Genomic DNA, 21,167 nt, shown 5'->3' on the forward strand with positions numbered 1-21,167 from the left:
TTTGGCTTTTGGATAATTTAGATAAAATATTGGCATTCTGGAATGAATGGTATTGAAAAAGACAAATACTAACATGCTGCATCTTTCATTAGAACAGAATTTGAAGCCTCACTGGGTGGACCAATTCCTGCTCTGTTTTCTGCACTGACACGGAATTCATAGGTGCTTCCTTCTTGCAGTCCTGTTACTTTGCATCTGAGATCAGAAACTGGCGTTTTTATTGCTCTCACCCACCGCAGGCTTTTCTTTTCTCTCCTTTCTACATGATATCCTGTGATTTCGCTGCCACCGTCATCCACTGGCCTTTTCCAGCTGACAGTGGCAGTGTTCTTAGTGACATTTGAGACCTCTGGTTTTTCAGGAGGGCCAGGGGGACCTGAAAAGGAAGCAAATTTATTAGAAATCCATGATTTCCTAAACTCTGCTATAAATGTTTCCATTTCAATTCCCTCACATGCTCTACATACCAAATCTGTCTACCATTTTGACAGGTTCAGACTGTACAGGTTCTCCTTTGCCATAGTGGTTTACAGCTGAGACCCGGAAGACGTACTCATTTCCTTGGATAAGTTTGGTTGCCACATGCCTGCAAGACTGAATATCTTCAGAAACCACTGTCCACAAAAGTCGACTGGTTTCTCTCTTTTCAAGTATATAGGACTTAATTGGTGAGCCGCCATCTTCCAAGGGAGGTGTCCATGTAAGTGTTGCTTTTTCAGCAGAAACATTACTGATTTCAATAGGACCTGGGGGACCAGGTACATCAAGGACTGTTACCTTCACATGTTCCTCCTTCGTGCCAAAAGGATTGGTAGCAGTGATGGTGTATTCACCGGCATCTTTTCTAGTGGCATACTTGATAGTAAGCATGGAAGATGTTGGGGTTGAAGTTATCTGAGTGATATCTGATGGTCTAATGTCTTTTCCTGCCTTGGACCAACTTGATTTTGGAAGGGGTTTGCCAAGAATGCTAATGGCATTCAAAACAATGGTATCCCCTGCTTTAATTGTTAGCCCATCTTTTATTGTGGGATCAAGGACAATTGTTGGTGCCTCTGCAAAGAAGAAAATACATTTTAATCAGAAAAGGAAGGAGGCTTAATTTGCTTTTTTTTTTTTTTTTTTAAAAAAAAAAAAACAACAAAGTACATAAAAAGTAAAATGGACCTACCGTATTCATCCTTGCAAATAATGGTTCCTGTACTTTCTGATGGAGCACTGATAGCACCTGCTGTATTCTTTGCTCTAATTCTGAATTCATATTTTCCACCCTCAACAAGGTCAGTTACAGTAAAGGCACATTCTGGGACATTAACATGGTTGGCTTTCATCCAAGACTTGGAAGGTAGATCTCGCTTCTCCACTATATAGCCAGTTAACTTATGACCACCGTCATATTTAGGTTCAGTCCAAATGAGAGTCACTGAATTCCTTGTTACGTTAATAACCTCAGGTTTTCCAGGAGGATCTAAAACATAAAAACAAAACCAGTCAAACAAATACCAATGTTTTCTTCATGTAAAAAATGCACATGGGTTTTTCTTCATATAATGACTTACCAATCGGGTCCAGTGCCACGACAGGCTCTGATGGGAGGCTTGGCTTGCCCACACCTGCTAAATTGATTGCCATAACTCGGAATTCATATTCAAGACCTTCAGTTAATCCTGTCACTTTAAAGTCTCTCATCCTTATCGGAGTCTTGTTAGCTCTCTTCCACAGAAGGCTGTTTCTTTCCTTGAACTCCAGATGATACCCTACAAAAGACCCAGGGTTGTATCAATTCACATACAAAGTATAAATGCAGCCTGATTTTACAATATATATGTGTTGCCCAAATTATTTATACATATCCATATATATTGAACAAGTAATCATTCTTGCTAGTATCTATACTTTTATTACCTAAGCATAGTGCCATTTTTTTTCCCCTTGGACTATGCATAGTTGTCTTTTTTGTTGAACAATTTTAACTTACAAAAATAGATATTATAATAATTATAATTATAAGAAATATAAGAAATACTTTATTAACTATTACATTAGGAGATTTTCAATAAAATTAAACATTAACCATATGTACTGAAAGAAAAACACATTTCTGTATAAGCAGATAGTGTTATCGATAAGCACACATTCCACTGTTCTCAGGGAAATATTTGTGAGGAATCTTGATGTAAAAGATGTAGGGTAAGAATAAACAAAATACCTGTAATTGGAGAGCCACCAGTTCTCCTGGGGTCAGTCCAAGTTAGAGATACTGAATCGTGTCTGACCTCCACAATATTGGGAGGTGGGGGAGCATCAGGCACATCTAGAAAAAAGTAGATAATGCAAGATTTATAATAAGAAGCCTCCTCAAAACCATGTTTTGCTTCATGTCTTCTGAATTTAAGACACTTACCAAATGGATGTCTAGCAACAATTGGCTCCGATTTCAGGCCTTCCCCTACACCATATTTATTTTCGGCACTGACCCTGAAGGTATATTCCATGCCCTCATGAAGTCTGGTTACTCTAAAGGTGGTTTTCTGGACAGCTGAGGCGCACGTCACCCACTTGTTGTTCACAGAATCCCTCTTCTCTAGGATATAGTTGGTGATTTCAGAACCTCCATCATCCTTTGGAGGAGCCCACTTTAAGGTCATGGCTTCTGCTGTGACTTCATCAAATTTGATTGGTCCAGTGGGGATGCCAGGCTTGCCAACAACCTTTATGGAGATAGTTCCTTCCTTGGTGCCAGCAACATTCTTAAGTGTGATTGTGTATTTTCCAGCATCAGATTTTTGGCAATCGTATACTATAAGAGTTGTGTTAACTGCAGATGACTCAACACTGACTCTAGTGTCAGTTGCTAGAGGATCTTCCCCTTTCTTCCAGGAGACTGATGGAGCTGGCTTGCCTTTTATGGGGATCTTAAGCCGGAAGTTGCTGTTTTCTTTAGCCAAGTAGCACAAATCAGGTAGACCCTTTAAGTCAAGATCAGGAGCCACTGTAAAATAGCAGAGATAAATTACTGTTATTTTTAAGGCCAGGTAATTAACTTTTTCACATACTTCTAGCTTTTAATGGATTTTTAGATAAGCTAATGAGTAGGACACAAGAGTGCACTTTTGATGACAATAAAGGAAAAATGAAGATGTGTGGATAGAGCCTTACCAACATCATCCCTTGCCACAACAGTGATTTCGCTTGGGGTTCCTTCTCCATTTTCATTCTCAGCACTCACTCTGAAGGTATATTCCTTCCCTTCAGTCAGATCTTTTGCGGAGTACTGTAGGCTTAAGGATTTCATAACTCGTTGCCACTTATTTTCTTCAGTCAGGAAATCAACTACATATCCAATAATCCGACTTCCACCATCACTATGAGGCTTTTTCCAGCCAATGCTACAAGATGACTTAGTTACAGACCTCACTTTCAGGTCCACAACTGGTCCAGGAGTTTCTAAAGCAAAGGAGAAATGATAAGTGTAAGCCCCATATAGCAAAGGAAGGATGTCACTCAAAATGATGGGATGATGGTTCATTTGCTTACGGGAAGCTTTGACAGCATCACGAGTTTCACCGGGATCACCAATGCCATACTCATTTTCAGCAAACACTCGGAAGAAGTAGGATTTTCCCTCCTCCAAATTAGATACTCTGAAGCTCGTTTTGGAGCACTCAGTTGTCACTGTAGACCAGGATTTCCTCTCTGCATCACGTTTTTGTACCACATAGTTTATGATGGGGCTTCCACCATCAATAATGGGAGGCTCCCAGGTAACATAAGCAGAGTCTTTGGATATTTCCTTAACAGTCACATTGACAGGTGGCCCAGGAGTATCTGGATAAATAGTGGGTAAATAAGAAATGAATGTGTAAAAAATACATATACTATTTTAAAATATATATGATTCTTTTTTGAAATAGACTTACCAAGCACTTTCACAACAATGGTATATTCCTTTTTACCACAGCTGTTCTCCAGGGTTAAGATGTATTTTCCTGCATCATATTTGTTCACATTTTCACAGCGCAAGAAAGTGTCAAAGTCAGTTGACTTTATGTCCAGTCCAATCCTGTCTCTTAGATTGACATTAGGTTTAGACCAAGTAATCTTTGGAGGTGGGCGTCCTTTTACTGGTACATATAGTCTCATAGTAACTCCAGCACGTAATATGAGTGTCTTCCTTAAGTCCGCATCAAGTTCTCCCTCAGGTGGAACTGTTTAATTTTGGGTGAAGAAAGTTAATTAAAAATTTAATAGTCAAATGTATTTCCAAGGACTGGCCTTATCACTCCTAAAATACATTTATTTTCTAGAGCCAATTTCTTGTTCTTTAAAACTTCCTTAATACAATCCTCAAAACCATTTTTCTATTCTGTACTAATTATTGATCTTTCCATTTTCCACTATGCTTTAGTTTAACCAGGTTTTCCCCGGAGGATCTGTACCTCCTTTTTCATGAGCCTTATGTACTCTGAAATGCTACATATACTAAAAGGAAAGTAGATGATTGATTTTTGGCTCCCTTTCATTCTTGTTTTTTCCTTTCTACATTCCATGAAGGTATTCTGCCACATATTCTAGCTCTCTTTATTATTTCATAGTAGGAAGAAAAGTACCTGGAGGGTGACATATAATATCAAGTAATTCAAATAAAGGGGAAATTATCATGGAGAATAAGCAAATAGAAAAAATAAGAAGAAGGGAAATTAAGATGGAGAGCCCACCAATCACATACTTAGGGAGATGGTGGATTGGAAAACAGAAACCCTAAGAATAGTAAATAGCTCACTACTTAGTTAAAAGGCCTCTTTATTCGTAAAATAAAATTCTTACATTCCAATAAAATTCTGTCATTCTATGTCTTTTGAAGACATGAAATTCTTATATATATGAAAAGCTTTTCAAAACCACAAATCATTTGCATTTGATTTGCCTGTTCTACAATACCGTAAAGTACCCACCCAGCTCTCCTAAAAAGTACTCCTGGAGTTACCAAGTCTACACCTTGTAAATAAATTAATCTACCTAAGGGAGTTCTATTCTCCCTCTTAGAATATGATTAATAAGAAAAGCCTTAGGTATTGCCCCTGGTAATACTTACTTAAGATGTCCTTGGGGTAGTGTTTATCTGGCACATCACTGGGGTCACTGTATCCAATCTTATTAACGGCGTACACACGAAATTGATATTGTGTGTCTTCCATCAGGCCAGTAACCTCAAAGCGGGTTTTCTGTAGATTCTGTGGTAAGTTGCACCTCACCCAGTTATCGGAGTCAGCCCGTTTTACTTCAACGAGATAACCAATGATAGGGCTGCCGCCGTCATAGGCTGGCTTGCCCCAGGATAGACTCACGGAGCTACGAGTTGTATCATATACTTTAGGGAAAGCCGGTGGGCCAGGAGGATCTGAGAAGAAATAATGATAGGAAATTTTCATTCAAACCTCCTTCCTGGGTGTTTCATGCTGCTTTTAACACAGGATATGGATCTTGTTCATGAACACTTACACTGAGGGTCCCGAGCATAAGCGGCCTTGGATGCGTCACTGGGTTTGCCTGGTCCAGCTTTATTTATAGCTGTAACACGGAACTCATATTCGGTACCTTCTTGAAGACCTGTTGCTTTTAGTGTTCTTTCTATAATAGGTTTTCTGTTGACCTTAGTCCAGTTAACAGCCTGGGTTTCCCGCTTTTCAAGCAAATAGCCAGTGATGGGTGAGCCGCCATCATCTGCTGGTGGCTTCCAGCTGACTGTCATGTGATCTTTGGTTATGTTGCTAATAACAGGAGGATCACAGCGTCCTGGTGGGTCTGCAGAAATTGATTGAAAAGTTAATTTCCCAGACTAAAAGGTAATATTTAAAAAGTAAAATGAAAAACCACCGGGAAATGTTCCTACCGTATGGGTTTTTGGCAATTGCTGGTTCAGTGAAGACTGGATCGCCTACTCCATATTTATTTTCAGCACAAATACGGAACTGATACTCATGGCCCTCTATAAGTTTCTCCACGCTGCAGCTGGTGATAGGCACAGTTGCAGAGACTTGAGCCCAGTTGGGCCTGCTTGTTTCACGTTTGTCAACAATATAGTTGGTGATTTCTGAGCCTCCATCTTCAAGAGGCGGTTCCCAAGAAAGCATTGCACGATCTGAATACATTTTGTTGATTTTAACAGATGCTGGAGGACCTGGTTTATCTGAAAGAATAAGGAAGAAGAGTGAAGTCTTTCACTAAAATATCTGGAATGGGGAATGAATATAGAGTAGAAGTCTGGAGACCTGGACTGCAGTCTTTCTATTGTCAATTTCCTATATGACCTAGGAGATTACTTAATTTTTTAGAATCTTAGTTTCTTCATTTGTAAAATTGGGTAATTGAAACATGTGATTTTTCTAATGCTCTTTTTAACTCTAAAACATGGTTCTGTCATAAGAATAATTCTGTGCATAGGAGATATACTTTAGAATATGTATGTCTTCTCCCACATTATTTTGTAAATCCTATTTACGTCCCATTAACCAAAGTAAAATATGGGATTCTAATGAAGTTTATTAGTTACCTAACACTTTAAGCTTAATGGTGGCTGACTTAGAACCACTTGAATTTTCAGCAGTAATGGTATAGTCTCCCGAGTCCTTCCGGTTCACGCTGAATAGCTCCAAGGTGCACAGATTCCGCTGCATGGCCATCTTTATGCCTTCTGCTGGTTTTAGCAGTGTGCCATCTTTCTTCCAAGAAACCGTTGGCATTGGTTTACCAAAAACAGTAGCATCCAAGCAGACATTAGTTCCAGCTTTCACAGTAAGCAGTGATTTCATAGCCACACTCAGGTCTATCCTGGGAGGGACTGGAAAGAAAGAAGATAAAGGACTTAATATATGCAAGGCTATATTATGTAATCCTTATTAATAATAGTGGGAAATTCATATGCTACCTCTTTCAAGAATGGAATTTCAATGTTATTTCATTTTGCATATTTTAAATAGACAAATAATAACTGCATTATTGAATAACTATTGAAATTATATTGTAAATATATTGAAAATATATTGCCACAGTTGTGTATCCTGCTTTTATTATGATTCTCCATAATCATAATGTTTGTGTCTTTATATAAAATATCATTTTATTTTTCCTTTCTTCCTTAGGTGTATACTTAGTTGCTTATTAGGAAAAATGACCATCATGAATGCTGTTACATCTTTGCCTGTAATACTCAGCAGAATCTTACCATTTTCTGCGAGGATAGTCACTGGATCAGAAGGTTCCGAAGGTGGGCTAATGTTTACTGCGGTCCTGGCAATAGCTCTAAATTGATACTGAGCTTTCTCTTCTAGGCCAGTAGCTGTGTACTCTTCCTGGGGAATCTGGTGAGGTGCAGTATTGCACCGTACCCATTTATCACCAGGAAGTTTGCAAGCTTCTACGAAATAACCAATAATTTTACTGCCTCCATCATGCTTTGGACGTGCCCAGATCAGAGATACAGTACTCTTGGTGACATCAATAACTTCAGGTTTCCCAGGAGGATCTAAAACAAAAAGAGGTACACTCACCATTTATCTTACTAGCAGAAGTTTAAACTTCCATATTTCACATTATCATCCCTGCTGCTAAGTAACAAGCTCAACAGGATGATAATTATCCCATTTTAATAATTGTCCAACTAGTATGCACTTTTGAGTCCTTGCTGTATGCTTTAAAGGAAATTGTATGTCCTTTTCTTTTTTTAATATGTCATCTTCATTGTAAGAGATAGACCATATTCTTGAATGGGAGTTGTAATCTTCAGATCTCTACTACTGTCTATGTCTTGGAGTCCAAATCTTAGACTCTGAGATTTAAATGTGCCTCCATAATACTAAAACAACAACAACAACAATAAAAAACCCCCAAAACTTACCAACTGGCATTCTTGCAGTTACATATTCTGTGGGTTTGCTGGGTGGGCTGGATCCAGCTTTGTTTAGGGCATAGATTCTAAATGAATACTCAAGACCTTCTATAAGGCCAGCACAAGGATATTCAGTTGACCGGACAGGAGTATCATTGGCTTTCACCCACAGCAAACTGTTTCTTTCCTTGCGTTCAATCAGATAACCAGTAATGGGGCTCCCTCCATCACTGTCTGGTCTGTCCCATGCAACAAAAATACAGTCCTTGTTGACTTTGGTGACTCGTGCATTCTTTGGTTCACTAGGAACACCTGGAGATGAAGACAAGGAAAATTTCAGTTTCTACATTCAGTAACAAACTAGAAAGAAAACATAACTTTTTTTCTCCTTCACAAAAACATACCAAATGGGAACTCTGCAACCATCTTTGGAGATGTGAGAGGCTCTGAAATGCCAAATCGGTTTTCAGCACGGACCCGGAAGATGTACTCCTGGCCTGGGATCAGCTTTCCAACCCTGCAGGAAGTTTTTGTGACTGAAGCTAGAGCCGTGACCCAGTCACCTCGGCTTACATCACACTTCTCCACTATATAATTGGTGATGTTACTGCCTCCGTCCTCCAGAGGGATGTGCCACGACAGGGAGCAAGCATCGGCGTCTATATCAGAAATGTCAAATGGAGGCTGAGGGGGGCCAGGGGCATCTGCATGAACCAAGAGGAAAGAAATGTAAGAACAAGGATCTGATGGGTAAAAATGTTTCAGAGTTTCATATTTAGATGGCCGTTTGTCTAATACTTAACTCACCCATGACTACAACTTTGATTTTCTGAGTGTCTGTCCCAGAACTGTTCTCTGCTGTGAGGCTGTAGTAACCACTGTCTTTTCTAGTCACATCTTTTATGATCAGAATTGAAGAGCTGTCTGCTTTATGCACTGCCAGGTGGCTGGATGTGACAACTTCATCTTCTCCTTTTTTCCATTTACAGGTGGGATGAGGCTTTCCATACACATGGGCTTCAATTCGGAGTTTTTTCCCAGCTTTGATAGTAATTTGCTCTGGCATAAGGATCTTTGGTGGCACTGAAAGTAAAATGAAAAGATACTAATTTTGGGAAGGTGGTTAAGTTTCTTCTGGTGGAGAACTATACTGGTTCAAATTAATGCTTGTATTACCGCCAATTTTTTTTTTTTTTTAAATACTTTAAGTTCTGAGACACATGTGCAGAATGTGCAGGTTTGTTACATAGGTATACACGTGCCATGGTGATTTGCTGCACCCATCAACCCATCATCTACATTAGGTATTTCTCCTAATGCTATCCCTCCCCTAGCCCCCCATCCCCCTGACAGGTCCCAGTGTGTGATGCTCCCCTCCCTGTGTCCATGCGTTTTCATTGTTCAACTCCCACTTATGAGTGAGAACATGTGGTGTTTGGTTTTCTGTTCTTGTGTTAGTTTGCTGAGAATGATGGTTTCCGGCTTCATCCATGTCCCTGAAAAGGACATGAACTCATCCTTTTTTATGGCTGCGTAGTATTCTGTGGTATATATGTGCCACATTTTCTTTATATAGTCTATCACTGATGGACATTTGGGTTGGTTCCAAGTCTTTGCTATTGTGAACAGTGCCACAATAAACATACATGTGCATGTGTCTTTATAGTAGAATTATTTATAATCCTTTGGATATATACCCAGTAATGGAATTGCTGGGTCAAATGGTATTTCTGGTTCTAGATCCTTGAGGAATCGCCACACTGTCTTCCATAATGGTTGAACTAATTTACACTCCCACCAACAGTGTAAAAGCTTTCCTATTTCTCCACATCCTCTCCAGCACCTGTTGTTTCCTGACTTTTTAATGATTGCCATTCTAACTGGCATGAGATGGTATCTCATTGTTGTTTTGATTTGCATTTCTCTAATGACCAGTGATGATGAGCTTTTTTTATATATGTTTGTTGTACAGCCAACATTTTAAAAAACACAGAATACACTCCAGCCTGGGGACAGAGCAAGACTCCGTCTCAAAAAACAAAACAAAACAAAACAAAAACCACACAGAATAGGGTAGAAAACATAAGAGTGCACATGATAATGAATGGGTATTGTTTCAGGAAATGGTTTTTAGTTATCTATGTGTTTGTATAAGTTTATTTACTGTGTGTTGTTGGCCCACCCACGTGTTTGAAAGCCACTGTTCTCTATTGTTTTTCAAGTATTTATAGAGCTAGATTCCTCAGGGAGAAATGTCTACATATAAAAGAAATTCTAATAAACTTAGCACATGACATAAATGAAGCAATGACTACTTACACAGTTGTTCTTTGGCTTCATACACTCCTTCAGCTTCTCTTGGCAAACTGACTCCAACAGCATTTCTGGCTGCTACTCTAAATTTGTATTTCTTTCCTTCCTTTAGGCCAGTGACAACAAGGCTGAGATCTTTTACCACTGAGTACTCTGTCCAGCGGTCTGCAGGCTGCTCTTCTTCTCTGTAACTAATGATGTAGCCATCGATTTTAGCACCTCCATCACGCAGGGGAGGTAACCAGGCTAAGGTGGCACTGTTCTTTGTCATTTCAGTCACTTCTAATTTCCTTGGGGGATCCGGCTCACCTAGAAGAAAAACATAATGTATAAAATTACCTAGGTAACCTAATCAAATCCCCTTTTTAATGTACATAAGAGTTTTAGTATGCCATTTGCTCCAATGTACATAGAACCTGTAGTTCAGTACATTAAAAGTAAAACACGTAAGATGAGACAGATCAAAAAAGTGTTTCATGAGTGAGACAGACATTTATTACACTATTTGGGTCTCTACAAATGAAATCTCTTTCAGAAGTGGATTAAAATGGTATTAGTATCTTGACCTTGCTGAAATAGGAGGCTGGAGTTAAAAGGAGGAAGAAAGCATAATACTTACTTAGAGGATCTGATGCAAGCACTGGTTTTGGGACATCTGTTGGGACGCCAGGGCCATATTCGTTGACAGCAGTTACTCTGAAGTAATACTCATTCCCAGGGACAAGATTGGTTACTTGGAAGCTTGTTTTCTTAACCTCTGGGGTAACGGTTGACCATGTCTTTCTGTCTGCCTCACGTTTCTCCACAATATAATGTGTCACTTGGCTCCCACCGTCATTTTCAGGAGGGGCCCAGGACACATGGCATGATGTTTTAGTGACATCTGAAACTTTCAAATCAGACACAGGTCCAGGAGTGTCTGTAAAGAGTCATAAAATCAGATATACACATTTCCTCAGCATCCCTATTAACAAATTCATTTTTGAAGTGGGAGGGAGAAGCATTTTAGTAACCCACCTAATACTCTGACATTTACGAATACAGCCTTTTCTCCTGCTGGGTTCACAAGTGTTAAGGAATATTTTCCTGAGTCATCACGAGTAGAATTGGGGATGACAAGGAAGGCCATAGTGTCAACCAGATCAACTTGTCCTTTTCTGACCACATTATCAATGCCCACTTTTCGCCAAGTGACTTTAGGGGCTGGTCGTCCTCTTACTATAGCAAAGAGACGAATAGGGCATCCTGCTCTCACTATGACCAGTTTTCTCATGCTGGCATCCAAATCAATCTCTGGAGGTTCTGCAAATGACAGTAAGGTCATTAATTGATGTTTCAGAATGTGGGGAAATCATAAGAAATTAGGTGTGAATGAATCACATGCTAAAGGAAGGACTTACCTAGTATTTCTTTAGGTTTGATAGCTTCCTTTAGCTCTGCAGGGCGCCCAATACCAACTTGGTTTTGGGCACACACCCTGAACTCATATTCCTGGTTTTCATCCAAGCTGGTAACGGTGAATTCCTTGCGTACAAGCTGTGCTGCAGCATTACAACGTTTCCAGCCTTCATCAGGAGATGCATCTGCTATTTTTGGTCTCATTTCCACAACATATCCAATGATCGGTGCACCACCATCATAGACTGGTTTTCCCCACCCAAGAGTTATGGAATGTTTGGTTGTATCAACCACTCTGAAATTGGTTGGTGGACCAGGTGGCTCTGAAAATAAAATATAAGAATAGATATACATATGTTTAACTACTAATAGTGATACTTCAATGTGTAATTTTATATAGCCTAGCCTCAGTTAATCAAATATAGGTCGTCCAATTTTTCAATTAGAGTCCTCTTTATTTTCCTTCATAAAAATGAGAATCTACTATTGTTTGTACCTTTTAGGTATTTTGGTAAAAGGTCTATTTGGAAAAATATTTGCTAAATACAGTTTTTATGTTATGGATTTAGATGTTACATTAACTTATTTATCAAATACTTCTGTGCTTGAGATTAAGAGTTGATGTAATATCAGAAAAAACAAGGACATCCTACCTATGGGGTCTTTTGCCACCACTGGTCTTGAAGGCAAGCTTGGTTCTCCAATTCCAATTTCATTTTCTGCCTTGACACGGAACTGATATTCATGGTCTGGGAGGAGATTCTGTACTTTCATACGTCTCTCAGGGATTGCACTCTTGTTAACAGGGACCCATCGTGTTGAATGCTTTTCCTTTTTCTCCAAAAAGTATCCTGTTATAGACTTTCCACCATCATATTCAGGTGGATTCCAAACCACAGTCATCTCTTCTTTGCTTACTTTAGTGACTTCTGGGGGATCAGGGCGTCCAGGTTTATTATACTTGGTTTTGGCTATGACTGGTTTACTTTCTGTTGGAGGCCCTGTGCCTATTTTATTTTCTGCACGGACTCTGAAAATATATTCATTTCCTTCTATGAGACGTGTTACTGTAGTACCAGGTGTCAAGACAGTAGCAGAATAGGTAGACCAAACCATTCGCTTTGTCTCACATTTTTCTAGAATATAATTTTGGATTTCACAGCCGCCATCATCTTCTGGTGGATCCCAGCGAACAGTACACCTATCACTGGACACATCAACAATTTTCAGATTTCTCACAGGACCAGGCTTATCTAAAACGTTGACAGTGGCATAGGCCACAAAACTGCCAGCTGTGTTAGTTGCCGTAACTACATATTTACCCCCATCACTTCGCTTTGCTTTAGTAAGAGAAAATTTAGATGAATCAGCACTGGTATCAATCTTGACCCTTGGTGATCTTGTAAAGTCTGTAGCATCTTTGTCCTTGGTCCATGAAACTTCTGGGAATGGTTTGCCTCTAACCCCTGCCTCAAGCCTAATGGTGTCCCCTGCTTTGACAGTTAGGACCCCACTTAATTTCAGATCAAGTACTGGTTTTTGTAAGTCTTCTTTAACAACAACTTCCTCTGTCTTCACCCAGTCACTTTCCCCACCTTCGTTCTTCGTTTGCACTCTGAACTCATAAATCTGGTTTTCAACACATCTGTCAACCATGTAGTGAGTTTCTTTAATGCTTCCTTTATGCACTCTTTCCCAGTCATCAGAGCCCTTCAGCCTTCTCTCAACATGATATGACAGATTTGGACTGCCACCATCATAATCAGGCCTCCGCCACTTTAGGTAGACAAATGTCTTTCCTTTATCCGCAATGTGAAGGTTTTCAGGCTCACCTGGTCTGTCAATAGGGTTAATAGCCAGAATGGGAGTTTTTGTTTCGATGGTTGGCCCAACACCTACTTTATTCTCTGCACAAACTCGGAAATAGTATTCATTGTTGGCTAAAAGGTTGGCCTTGATTAATCGTTTAGTGACATCTGACGCAACAATTGACCAGCCTTTCTGGTTTGGTTTGCGATATTCTACTATGAAGTTTGTTATTTCTGAGCCGCCATTATCTAGTGGGTTTTCCCAAGAAATTGTACAGTTCTCTTTGGTTACATTGGTAACCTTCAAATTCTGGCAAGGCCCAGGTCTGTCAAGGACGTTAACGATGGCTGAACCTTGGGCATGTCCACTGCTGTTCTTAGCTGAGATGATATACTTGCCATGATCAGCTCTAACAGCTTCTTTAATTTGTAACTCAACACGAGGTAGGTCCTGAATAATGTCCACCCTCTTTTCTCGGACCAATACTTTGCCTTCCTTAGTCCAAGTTATGTCTGGTGCAGGTCTGCCTTTGACTCGAGCTAGAATGCGGATAGTTTGGCCTACTCTCACGGTAATAACATCACGACAAGTAACATCAAGTTCTACTTCTGGAGGATGAAGGATATCTTTTGCAATCACAGATTCTGCTAGTTCTCTTGGCTCACCCTCTCCTACAATATTAGCTGCCTTTATACGGAATCTGTACTCATTTCCTTCAATTAGTCCAGGTACTCTAAAGGCACATTGCCTAATGAGTTCATCTTTATTAATCCTGTTCCATTGTGCTGTGCCAGGTTTCTGACATTCCACTACATATCCTAGAATGGGGCTACCACCATCACTGAGAGGCTTTGTCCACACCAAATCAGCTGTTTCTCTGCTCTTGTCTTTCAGTTTAGGATTAATAGGTGGTCCAGGTGGTTTGATGGGACGGCAAGCTTTTATTGGATCGGAACTTGGGGATGGATTGCTTAGTCCTGCAAGATTTTCAGCAAAAACCCTAAACTCGTATGTATTTCCTTCATAGAGTCCAGTCACTCTGAACTTAAGGTCAGCAATAGGTGTTTTGTTGACCCTCACCCATTTGCCAGTTACTTCTCGACGTTCCACGTAGTAGCCAGTTATTGGACTGCCACCATCAGATTTTGGCAGGGTCCAAGACACTGTTGCTGCATTTTCAGTAATGTCAGTAACCACTGGTTTACCAGGAGGAGATGGAGGACTAAATTTATGCTTAGCAACAGTAGGTGTGGAGTCAAGGGGAGGACCAACACCTATCTTATTCTCTGCTTTAACTCGGAAAACATATTCACAGCCCTTCTGCAGATGTGGGATTTTCAGCTTTGTCTTACTGCTTCCCGAAGAGACAACACCCCAAGTGTCTTTCCTTGTATCTTGTTTCTCAACAATATAATTTATCACAGGGCTTCCTCCATCATCCTTAGGTGGCTGCCATGAGATAGTCATGTGTTCAGGAGTAACATCCAGAATATGAATAGGACCTGTTGGTGGCCCAGGAACATCAAGAACAGTAAGATGTACGGCTACTGTTTTGCTACCAGCTGCATTGGAAACTGTGATTTGATATTCTCCAGTGTCTCTCCTTAAGCAGTTCTTAATGGTAAGTACTGATGAGAAGTTGTCTGTTTCAACTGTGTAGTGCTCATCGGTTTTAATCTCACTCCCATCGGTTGTCCACTTTGCGGTAGGAACAGGCACACCTCTTATAATAGCAGGGAATCTGACTGTGGTTCCAGCCTTTACCACAAGACCTTCAATTAATTTCACATCTAGCTCCACAGATGGAGGCACTGAAAAGTAAACATGAATAAATTAGATTTTGATTTTCACCTACATGAATAATTTTAAAAAGAAATAAGATAAAACTGCTAGTCCAAAAATTACCTAGTTTTTCTTGACATTCTATCGGGATAGTTGTGTCGGGGAGACCAAGACCCACAATATTTTCAGCTTTTACACGGAATCTATAGGTCTTTCCTTGTTGTAGTCCGGTAACCACACACTCTAAGTTTGTCACAGTCTTAAATTTAATCCAGTCCTCGGTGCCTTCTTCTTGATATTCCACCAAATATCCAGTGATTGGAGAACCACCATCACGATCCGGCTTATTCCAGACGAGGGAGACTTCAGTCTTGTCAACATCTACATGGTGCAGGTTCTTGGGTGGCCCTGGGGGATCTTTTCAAAGAAGAAGTTATGATGAAAAAGGAATATTCTTGAGGACAGTCAAACAATAGTTTTGTATTCAGAGAAAGCAACTTACGGAGAGGATCCAGAGCCTTGATTGGTTTTGGTGTTTCAACAAAAGGACCACGTCCATACTGGTTCTCTGCAGCTACTCGGAAGAGGTACTGGTTGCCTTCATTCAGATGTTTAGCCAAGTGACTCTTTTTCTTTGATGTAGCTGAGAGAGATGACCACTGGGCGCTGGCAACATCTCTCCTCTCAACCACATAATTGGTAATAACAGAACCACCATCATCCAGTGGTTCTTTCCAAGTAAGGTAACAAGAATCTTTCCTAATTTCACTGACTTCCAGATCTCTAGGTGGCCCAGGTTTATCTAAAAAGTGTTAAATAACAGTTTTATAAGTAATTTTATCCAAATAAGAGCTCAAAATTATCAAAATTTATTTTTAATGGCATAAGTATTAAAATTCTTACCTAATACAAGTACTTTTACTGAGACAGTTTTTGAACCAGCTGGATTCTCCACTGTTAAAGAATAAATTCCACCATCTTCATGGGCAGCATTACGAATTTCAAGCTTGCTACCAACTGGAGTCACATCAATTCTTGCTTTAGTTGGAGCATCTCTGTCTTCTTTTTTCCAAGTTACTTTTGGGAATGGCACTCCTTTGATGATGGCACTAAGTCTTAGAGTATCACCAACCTTAATGTGTTGTTCTCTTGCCATGTTGGCATCAAGAATCAACTCAGGGGGTTCTAGAAAAAAGAGAACAGAACACTCAGATTTGATCCATAATGCAGATTATAATTAAACACATACAATCAGACATCTATTTTCCTTGCAAACACAGGTGAGAGCATTTTACTCACCAAGTCTATCTTTTACTAGGACTGGCTCTGGAACATGAGCTGGATCTGATTCACCAGCTTCATTGACTGCTAACACTCTGAACTTATAGGTTTGGCCGTCCCGAAGACCGGTGACTTTATATTTAGTTTCAGGACATGACTCAGGGGTGTGATTGGCTCTTCTCCACTCTTCATCTCCAACTTTCTGGTACTCAACTATATAACCCAGAATCTTGCTCCCACCATCATGACGTGGTGGCTGCCAAGTTAGATCGACTGAATTGCATGTTGTATCTATTGCTTCAGGATTAACAGGTGGACTTGGTTTAGCTAAAAAATAAAAGTAAAAAATGAATTAGCATATAGCTGAAAACAAAGTTAAATAACATGAAAACTGAATAAATCCATTAATACTATACCAATTGGATCTTTAGCAAAGACTGGTTTGGATGGTGGGCTTGGATCTCCAATACCAATTTCATTTTCTGCAGAAACCCGGAATTCATACTGACATCCTTCTAGAAGATCAGGAACCCTAAATTTAGTGTACGGATGAATAGGATCTTTGGTAACTCTAGCCCATCGTTTAGACATAGTTTCTCTCTTTTCCAGGATATAGTTTGTGATGGGTTTTCCTCCATCATGTGGCTTGTTCCAGGTTACTAATGCAGTGTCTCTGGTAACTTCTGTAACAATTGGCTGATCAGGTGCATCAGGAACCCCTGTAACAAATGTTGGAAAATGTGTTAGAATTTTATTTCTTCCTATTAGTTATATCAAGCATTGAATCACTAAAAAGAGACATAATGCATACTGAAACGATCTTTGGCTTTCATTGAATCAGACACCAGAGGATCACTTATTCCATACAGATTTTCAGCATGTATCCGGAAAATATAATCTTTTCCTTCAAGTAGTTTAGAAACTTTGCATGTTGTTTTAGCACTTGCAGATGTCACGGGCATCCAGACGTCTTTACCCACTTCCTTCTTCTCAATAATATAATTGGTGATTTCACTGCCTCCATCATCTAAAGGAGGCTTCCAAGAGATAACCATGTAATCTTTGGTCACCTCATCAAAAATAACTGGTCCTACTGGTGGACCAGGACGGTCTGCAGAAAAAAAAAATCATGGCACAAAATGTTATTTCCATTTCTGCTTTTGAAAGAAAAGAAGATCTATTCTTTCCACTAAATAAGACTTACCAACAACATTAACTTGACAGAAACCTTTCCTAGAGCCTGTACTATTCTCCACAACCACACAGTATTTGCCGGAATCTGAACGTTTGGCCTTGATCTTCTCTAAAGCAAGTGTTGTTGGTGTAGTCTTTATGTGAGTGCGATCATCTTCCAGCACATCAGCTTCATCTTTGAACCAGGAAACCTTAGGCTTTGGTTTGCCTGAGTAACGGCCAGTGAGGGCAAAAGCTTCACCAACTCGAATCGTGAGCTTATCTCTGAAGTCGAGGTGAAGTGTTGGGGGTGCTAAAATTTACAATTATAAAGGCAAGTCATTTTTACTGATGTCTTATTACAAACTACAAATGTGCAAGTTTCTGAAGTATAAATTGTAGTAGACACATACCCAGCTCATCCTTGCAAGTAATTGGCTTGGTGCAAAATGATGGTTTGCCTTGTCCAACAATGTTGACAGCACTGACACGGTACTCACAGGTATCACCTTCTTTTAAGTCTTTAACAGTGTATTTTCTGCTAAGCAAGTTGTCATTTGTAACTTTGTGGAACTTCTCAGTTCCAATGAGCCGACTTTCTAGGACATAGTTAATAATTTCTGACCCGCCATCATACTTAGGAGGATTCCAAGTCAAAGTTACAGTACTTTTAGTAACTTCTTTGACTTCCAGGTCTTCAGGACGTTCTGGTACAGCTGTGAATATAAGTATAGGAATTGTGGTAGAAAAAAGTGTCACATTAAGAATGTAGTAGGATGTAGTGAATATTCCTTTTCTGAGGATTGTGTTTAAACATTAAACTCTCTGCTCCCATAAATAGCAAAAGAGGTCTCATCCGAAAACTATTAGAGTTAAAAAGGACCAAATACAATAGAATTTCTTCACTTGACAGATGAGGAAATGAGGTTTGCTGAGGAAAAATAATTTAAGAAAGATCTTCAGAGTTGGTAGTTTTAGACGTAGGAAAATAATTCAGTTTCTATTAATGCCATTAAGTGGGAATTTTAAAAAATCTGTGAGGTATAGATGGAAGAAATTTGATAAATGGGCCAGGCATAGTAATGCCAGCACTTTCGGAGGCCGAGGCAGGTGGATCACTTGAGGTCAGGAGTTTGAGACCAGCCTGGCCAACATGGCAAAACCGTGTCTCTACTAAAAATGCAAAAATTAGCCGGGCATGGTGGTGCATGTCTGTAATCCCAGCTCCTTGGGAGACTGAGACACAAGAATCACTTGAACCTCGGAGGTGGAGGTTGCAGTGAGCCAAGATCATGACACTACACTCCAGCCTTGGTAACAGAGTAAGACTATGTGTCAAAACAAAACCAAGAAAAAAAAAAAAAAGAAATTTGATGAATTATACGTATTTGTAAAATCTCTTTCACAATCACTGTCCAAGTACTACCAAATCAGATACTGAGTAGTTGTGTAATAACTACTTGTCAAATGAGTGAAATGTATGGCATTTATACACATATTTTTTTTACCATCATCTTGTACTAAATGAGTAAAGAAGTGATTAAGCATAAAGTTGTTTTTAATTTTACTTACTTATTGGCTCTCTGATAACAAGTGCCTCTGATGTCTCAACAAATGGACCCATGCCAATACTATTTTCAGCCGCGACTCGGAAAAAGTAGGCTTTTCCTTGAATGAGACCCTGGACAGTAGCATTTTGTCGGGTAACTGTATATGTCACTGGGGTCCATGCTCTGCGGTCAGATTCACGCTTTTCAATGACATAATTGGTGATTGGAGAGCCTCCATCATCTTCTGGAGAAAACCATGTCAGTTTGCAGGACTCATTGGTTAGGTTGTGAGCTAGGAATGGTGTTCCAACAGGACCCGGAACATCTGGAAATAAGAAGAAAATATTTCAAGCTGTTTGCCTTCAATGAAAGATAATGCTCAACATTTGTTTTTTAAAAGGAGACAAAATGTTGTTATGAAGAAAGTAAGGTTTTGTGTCTACTAATTGAGTTAGTTTTTCCTCCTCCTCCTGCTATCTAGTCAATACAAAAACAGTCAACCACTTTTTTTTTTTTTTTTTTTGAGATGGAATCTCGCTCTGTCACCCAGGCTGGAGTGCAGTGGCGCAATGTCAGCTCACTGCAACCTCCGCTTCCTAGGTTCAAGCAATTCTCCTGCCTCAGCCTCACAAGCAGCTGGGACTATAGGTGCGTGCCACCATACCTGGCTAATTTTTGCATTTTTAGTAGAAACAGGGTTTCACCATGTTGGCCAGGCCGGTCTCGAACTCCTGACTTCAAGTGAGCCACCTGCCTCGGCCTCCCAAAGTCAGGGGATTACAGGTGTGAGTCATAGCATCAAGCCCCACATTTGTTAATGAAGTAGTTTTGCAACAGTTACTGGTTACCATGCTTTTAGTAGAGGCTGAAGGGAAAATAAAAATGCTTTTTAAAAGCAATTCGTGAGTTGGACAGGAGGGAGCTGGGAGGCAAACATGCAGAGGGATACAGGAGGTGGGTAAGAGTGGCATAGTCAGTTTCTATGTCCAGTTTCCTCTCCAGGGGAAAAGGAGGGAGAGATGGATTCTTTCTGGATGATCAGTGGATCAACGAGCAGCATAGGAGGCCCCAAATTTCAGAATGACTTTGAGGAGGTTGCAAATAATTAACATGGAAATGTACCAGTTTTCAAATTAGAGTAGTAGCCATTAGGCAAAAGAGCTTTAGGTGCTTGAAACTAACCTGAAAGTTTGTGGGATTATAGGTTAATGAAATATTTTTCCTTATGACATTCTTATATTAATTATATTCAACATAGAACTGACAAATTTCACATAAAAACTGTGACTGGAGTATTGTTGTGCCTAGAGACATGCTTAGAAAGAGCTCTGAGTGGAAGGGCTTCAAGTTCTGAGCAAATCACTGGACTAAAGCCTCCAATGAGAGGCATGAAAAAGCCTCATAGAGTTCAACTCTATATTCAATGACTAGAAATGCAATATTGATAACCTCTCATTCTAATTGAATGATGCCTCTCTTCAATTAGAATACTGAAACCCTTCAAAGAAGTTTTTGCATTATTATGATAATTTCATGATAGGGATAGAGTCTCATGATGTGAAATGGTCAGCACTGGCAAATTGTTAAACATTCATGTACACTTGAAGGAAAGTTGCTTCTATGAAAACTGTATAACAACATAATAGACAGTATGGGGGCAAGTTCTATAAAAAAGTCATATTTATTCTGGGCCATGATTCAGAATACATATTCATGGCCTTCTAGCAATTTGGGAATTGTGTACATGCACTCTTTAGGTTCACTGGAGACATGGATGTATGACTTCTTGTTAGCATCTGTTTTCTCAATTATATAGTTTGTAATCTTAGACCCACCAAACAGAATATGCATATAATAAAAACGTAAGGAGGAAATTTTTAGAAATTCTAATAATGTTCAACGTGATTATGGGTGATTTTTCTTATTTTCCAAAATGTTTGTTACATAGCACACAGTGTGGCCTTGTGTAAATA

The 21,167-nt window shown here is 39.6% G+C and overlaps 1 protein-coding gene across 4 annotated transcripts in view; it reads right to left on the reverse strand.

Moving 5' to 3' along the window:
• TTN (titin) overlaps positions 1–21,167 on the reverse strand; it is a 273,480-nt gene that overhangs the window by 51,728 nt on the left and 200,585 nt on the right. For all 4 annotated transcript variants that reach the window (XM_015110458.3, XM_077957272.1, XM_077957273.1 and 1 more), the window contains 31 exons: positions 19,217–19,519; positions 18,058–18,360; positions 17,676–17,957; positions 17,283–17,582; positions 16,888–17,190; positions 16,490–16,798; positions 16,094–16,375; positions 15,693–15,992; positions 15,314–15,607; positions 12,253–15,219; positions 11,602–11,922; positions 11,219–11,503; positions 10,821–11,120; positions 10,208–10,510; positions 8,696–8,971; positions 8,293–8,592; positions 7,898–8,200; positions 7,226–7,525; positions 6,554–6,841; positions 5,894–6,190; positions 5,503–5,805; positions 5,096–5,401; positions 3,921–4,208; positions 3,538–3,828; positions 3,160–3,447; positions 2,405–2,992; positions 2,210–2,314; positions 1,560–1,757; positions 1,172–1,468; positions 468–1,055; positions 74–376 (listed from right to left, as the gene is read on the reverse strand). In XM_015110458.3, coding sequence (XP_014965944.3) covers positions 74–376; positions 468–1,055; positions 1,172–1,468; positions 1,560–1,757; positions 2,210–2,314; positions 2,405–2,992; positions 3,160–3,447; positions 3,538–3,828; positions 3,921–4,208; positions 5,096–5,401; positions 5,503–5,805; positions 5,894–6,190; positions 6,554–6,841; positions 7,226–7,525; positions 7,898–8,200; positions 8,293–8,592; positions 8,696–8,971; positions 10,208–10,510; positions 10,821–11,120; positions 11,219–11,503; positions 11,602–11,922; positions 12,253–15,219; positions 15,314–15,607; positions 15,693–15,992; positions 16,094–16,375; positions 16,490–16,798; positions 16,888–17,190; positions 17,283–17,582; positions 17,676–17,957; positions 18,058–18,360; positions 19,217–19,519 — 12,171 coding nt within the window. The remainder of the gene's footprint in view (positions 1–73; positions 377–467; positions 1,056–1,171; positions 1,469–1,559; positions 1,758–2,209; positions 2,315–2,404; positions 2,993–3,159; positions 3,448–3,537; positions 3,829–3,920; positions 4,209–5,095; positions 5,402–5,502; positions 5,806–5,893; positions 6,191–6,553; positions 6,842–7,225; positions 7,526–7,897; positions 8,201–8,292; positions 8,593–8,695; positions 8,972–10,207; positions 10,511–10,820; positions 11,121–11,218; positions 11,504–11,601; positions 11,923–12,252; positions 15,220–15,313; positions 15,608–15,692; positions 15,993–16,093; positions 16,376–16,489; positions 16,799–16,887; positions 17,191–17,282; positions 17,583–17,675; positions 17,958–18,057; positions 18,361–19,216; positions 19,520–21,167) is intronic.

Source organism: Macaca mulatta, chromosome 12 (genome assembly GCF_049350105.2).
Source record: "Macaca mulatta isolate MMU2019108-1 chromosome 12, T2T-MMU8v2.0, whole genome shotgun sequence".
Taxonomy (NCBI): domain Eukaryota; kingdom Metazoa; phylum Chordata; class Mammalia; order Primates; family Cercopithecidae; genus Macaca; species Macaca mulatta.